Here is a 4925-nt window from a genome sequence, read left to right as displayed (position 1 = left end):
ATATGACAAAGTTTTAATATTTTAGAACCGCCACTATCCCAATCCAGTCTTCAGGGAATATGGACTTTACGTAGCAAGTCAATTGTAGCCTCTTTGATAAGGAATAGGGTTTCACCCGTGTTTTGGTTGCATACTTCAAAGAGAGGAGGGTCATCCAAAGCCTTCTTCCCACATACTATAACAAAAGGATAGCCAAGTTTGTCAGCGTCTTTTAACCTTTTTCCAATGGTGAACTGAGTCCGGTCATCCAGCACAAGTTCTTCTTTAAGTTGGGGTATGGCTTCAGCAACACACCTGTGTAAATCCTCTATGAGTTCTGTTGTTTTGTCTGCCTTACTGCCACTTTTGGGAGGAATAAGGCAAACCTGATAGGGTGCTATAAGGTTTGGCCAACGAATGGCATTCTCTGTTGAAAGCAACTCAATGGAGGCGGCAAGGATGCGGGTGACACCCAACCCATAACATCCCATTTCAGCTAGAACGGGCACATTGTCAGCGGTTTGAACAGTAGTTTTAAAAACGGAAGAATATTTCGTTCCCAAGAAGAATGTGTGGCCCACTTCAATCCCTTTCTTCTCAACCAGCTCTCCTTTGCAAATGGGGCAACGCATCTCATCTGACTTTACTATCTCTAGATTGGCTGAAAAGTCACAGTTGGTACATATCGCCAATCGGTCCTCACCGACATCCGAAGGTAGCTGGAATTCATGAGACAATGTCCCTCCGATGCTTCCTGTTGCTCCTTGGACTTTCAGAAACTGAAGCCCCAACCGGCTGAATATGTTGCAGTAGGCTTTGCACACAAGGGAATAGGTCTGGAGGGCGGCCTCCTCAGAGACATCAAAGCTATACATATCCTTCATGTAGAACTCTCGGCCACGGAGTAACCCAAAACGAGGTCTCGGCTCATCCCGAAACTTCCTTGTCACCTGATACAACAAAAGAGGAAGCTGTTTGTAAGACAAGGAGCCTTGAGAAGCTACTAGGTCTGTGATGGCCTCTTCATGGGTAGGCCCTAAACAATATTCTTGACTATGCCTGTCTGTCACTCGCAGAAGCTCTTTACCCATCAATTCCCATCTTCCACTGGCTTTCCAGAGCCTTCCTGAACATAACGTGGGCAGGTTCACTTTTTGGCCACCTATGGCTTTCATTTCTTGGTCTAAAACTTTGATAAGCTTCTCCATCGCTCGGACAGTATAAGGCATATAGTAATAGCATCCAGGGTTGGCAGGACAAATCAATCCAGTCTGTAACATCAATGTTTGGCTTTTACACATTGGTTCTCCAGATCTGCTCTCCTGGAATGCTTCAGTGTCATCCCGCAGGTTCATTTGTGGAAAAAGCTTTTGTTTTTTATGAAAATTGCAGTAAGACCTGTAACTCTGTCTTTGACAGCATACAACCCAATTAGCCAGACAAGGCAGTACTATTTTTCCTGTTTTAAAAAGTTGTTCCATTTTAAGATTCATTTAACATTCATAGAGGAAGCTTCAGTTCCAAATCTGCAGGAAAAGAGAAAGTAACAAAAACTAATTTCACATAATTAAGCTTATAAGCTACACTATGCTGTATGACAAAACAATTCATACTGCATTGATTGACAAGTAAATAAGAACTATTCTGGATGATATTGTAAAATGATATGAAAATAAGGTATTTCTAGAAAAAAAACTTGAAGCCTGTTTGCAGAGACTGTCTCAAAGAACCATTAAAAGGTGTCCCACCACCTCATGTACGATAAATAAAATGGACATCTTAAATCCTCACGCGAATTTATAAATGGTAATTTTCTCCAGACCCCCAACAATTGGTATCAGAATAGGAAGAATGGAAAGAAACCCAAGTATCTTCTTAATCTACTTCTTACCTTTAAAAAAAACCCAAATTTTCCTTTTCTAAATCCCTTCAGGGATATATAAGAGAGAGAGAGAGAAAGTGGGTAAAGAGGAGTGGAATTTTCCTTTTGTATTTTATATTATAAACTTGTTACAACAATTTCTTTTTATACTATTTAGCTAAATAGTAGTTTGGACTTTAAAAAATGTAGCTGGCATTTTAACTAGATCCATCCTGAACGCCAATTGAGCAACAGACAAAAAACCAGATTCTCAAACTTTTTGATGTTGTAAATTGTGTAACTAATACAAGGAAATATAATGTAGGAATCAGCTAGCTTTGCAGCTGCTGAAGTGAGCTGAAAAAATAACTTTAAAAGGATCCAAGAAATTACATACATTAATTTGATTTTGAGTAAAGTTTTAATATTTTTGGATATCAATTTTTTAAAATTGCAAACCTATTACATGGAAATTGGACAACAGACAGCGGTTATGTATGTCTTTCTCATCGCCAAGAATCCCTTAACATTGGAAAGACACATTAATGGGCCAAATTACTCAGTAGATTGATAGTGCTTGCAACTAGAACAAACATAGATTATATATTGAAGGGCATAATAAAATATGGCAATACTTTATTAGAACTGGACAAAAAATGTATGTATGCATTGTATTTATTTCTGGATTGATATATTGCTTCCTTTTCTCCTTTCCTTTTTCTTTCACTGTTGCTTTATTTTTATTTCTTCTATTCTATTAAAGCATTCCTTTCCTTAGTAAGCACCCAAATAAATAAAATATATTTAATATTAAACATCCTAACTCCTATTTAAATTTTACTCCATTCTATGTACCTAAAAGTAGGCTATGTTTTCATTATCTTACTTATAAAGTAATATATAGATATAGTTGTTACAGTGTATACATTTCTTGTAACATTAGATCTTGCATCATTTTGATGCAGAAAGAAACAATGAGATTTAATACCACCCAATAGTCTATTTTCAGTGTTATCCTATATTACAACTAGGAAGCAAATAAGCATTATTAATGATGAGTTAATTGTGTACAACAATTCTAACTCAAGGCAAAGGTTATCACATTTTGGGCAAAGACACATCTCCATTTAGAAGACCATAATGATGGAAAAGGCAGAAGGAAAGAAGAGAACAAACAGCAGCAATGTGGATGGCCTAGATTACAGTGGTGATGGGTGCACTTTGGAAGACTTGAAGAGTCAACTGGTGACAGATATCCTGGTCAAGGTCTACCTTAGTGTCTTTCAACCTCAGCAAATATAATATAAGTGCACTTCAATTCCCAGACTTCCCCATCCAGTGTGCCCATAAATGTTAAAGTTGCTGAAATTGGGAAACATTAGTCTATGTATTTGCTAAGAGTCAACAGTGACTTGATGAAATATAATGAATCAATCAACTATAAAGAATGCAAATGGGGAATAAAGGCTCCCTATTCAGCCATATCTTTACTTTAGTTACTTTTCAGAATGAGATTGGCATTTTAGCAATAGCAATAGCACTTAGACTTATATACCGCTTTACGGTACTTTACAGCCCTCTCTAAGGAGTTTAGAGCCAGCATATTGTCCACAACAATCTGGGTCCTCATTTTACCCACCTTGGAAGGATGGAAGGCTGAGTCAACCTTGAATCTGGTGAGATTTGATCTGCCAAATTGCAGTCAGCTGGCAGTCAGCAGAAGTAGCCTCCCAATCACTGCAAAGTGCTTGGGATAATGAGAGCATAGATGTAACCCCTGCCTGCAACTTTTTAAAAGCAGTTACATTTTATCTCAGGAACAATCCAATCTTTCCTTAGCTGTGGCAGGTCCAAGGGAAAAGATAGGGCAGGTTTAAAGACTCACAGGCAGGTATTGCATTCATGTTCCTATGCATTCCAAACACTTTTGGGATACTGGGATACTTTTGGGATACTGCAGTCTTGTAACTCACGGCTTGCATGGCCAGTGAAGATGGCTAACGAGAACTTTAGTTCAGCTATATCTGAAATAATGCATGTTTTCTAACTCTGCTTTACTACGGCCATTCCAGTTTTCTGGAAAAGTATGGGTACAAGTAGAGGAGGTTATTCTAATGCGTACTTTGTTAAATTAAATGCTTCTTGACGTTTTTGTGAAGATCATCAGCAACAAACCTCCAAAGGAAGAAATTCTGGGAAATAAGTCACACGGCACGCAATGGGCATGGAAGATCATATATTTCGAGAGATTCAACCTAGAAATAATCTCCTTATATGCAAGCTCTGTTCCATTGGTTGATTGTTGACTGTCAGAAAATTTCTCCAATTTTCTGACAGTGAGAACAATCAACCAATGGAACAGAGCTTGCATTCGCAAGTTGTGGGAGCTTCACCACTGGAAACTTTCAATAAGACACTGGACTGTAATCTGTCAGAAATGGCGTAGGATCTCCTGCTTGGGCGGGGGTCGGAGTAGATGACAAGATCCCTTTCAACTCTGTTATTCTGTTATCTGTTACTCAAACTGCACCGCTGCCCCAACTGCAGATATACAGCTCGGTGTCTACAAAACAACAGTCCCGTGAGCAAACTCGCCAGGAACAGCCCGAGAACAAGCTACCCCTCTTTCATCCTGCGTTCACTTACGGCACCGACCGTGGCTGGGATAGCTTACCTCCTTGCAAAACTCACCGATGCCATTCAATGCGGAGCGTGACCTTCCAGCAATTGCGCAAGACCTGCGAGCCATTCGATTGCAACTACGCATGCGTACACATAGTTTCCCTTTTATTTCGGAACGCTTCCGGGCTGACGCAGAGAAGCGGGCTTTTCCCGCGTCGAGTATTCTTGGAGGAATAATGGCAAATGTTTCTGGTCCGAATTCCACCATATGTCATATTAAGGAGGCAGTGCAAAGCTATTTTTTTTGGTTTACATTTTTACGGCAAGCGAACGCATACGTTCGCCAGCTTTTAAATCTTACTTGAGACATATGCCTGGTCAGAACATTGGATATAAGCACGACATTCTGTGATATACCCGCGCCCACGTTTCAGGGTTATAAGAGGCTTTGTATTTCATGCCT

At 39.6% G+C, this 4925-nt stretch overlaps 1 protein-coding gene across 1 annotated transcript; it reads right to left on the bottom strand.

Moving 5' to 3' along the window:
• PARS2 (prolyl-tRNA synthetase 2, mitochondrial) lies at positions 1–4607 on the bottom strand (the record flags this gene model as incomplete). Its single annotated transcript, XM_081949224.1, is given in 4 exon segments — positions 1–1474; positions 1477–1505; positions 4532–4544; positions 4547–4607. Coding segments are annotated over 4 exon segments (1527 nt in total). The 3' UTR covers positions 1–50.
• Between the last annotated feature and the right edge of the window lie 318 nt (positions 4608–4925).

The sequence above is a fragment of the Natrix helvetica genome, assembly GCF_964273705.1.
Source record: "Natrix helvetica genome assembly, chromosome: 3".
In the NCBI taxonomy this organism is placed as follows: domain Eukaryota; kingdom Metazoa; phylum Chordata; class Lepidosauria; order Squamata; family Natricidae; genus Natrix; species Natrix helvetica.
Note: the sequence above shows the minus strand (reverse complement) of the source record. Positions and strands in the feature narration are given on the sequence as shown.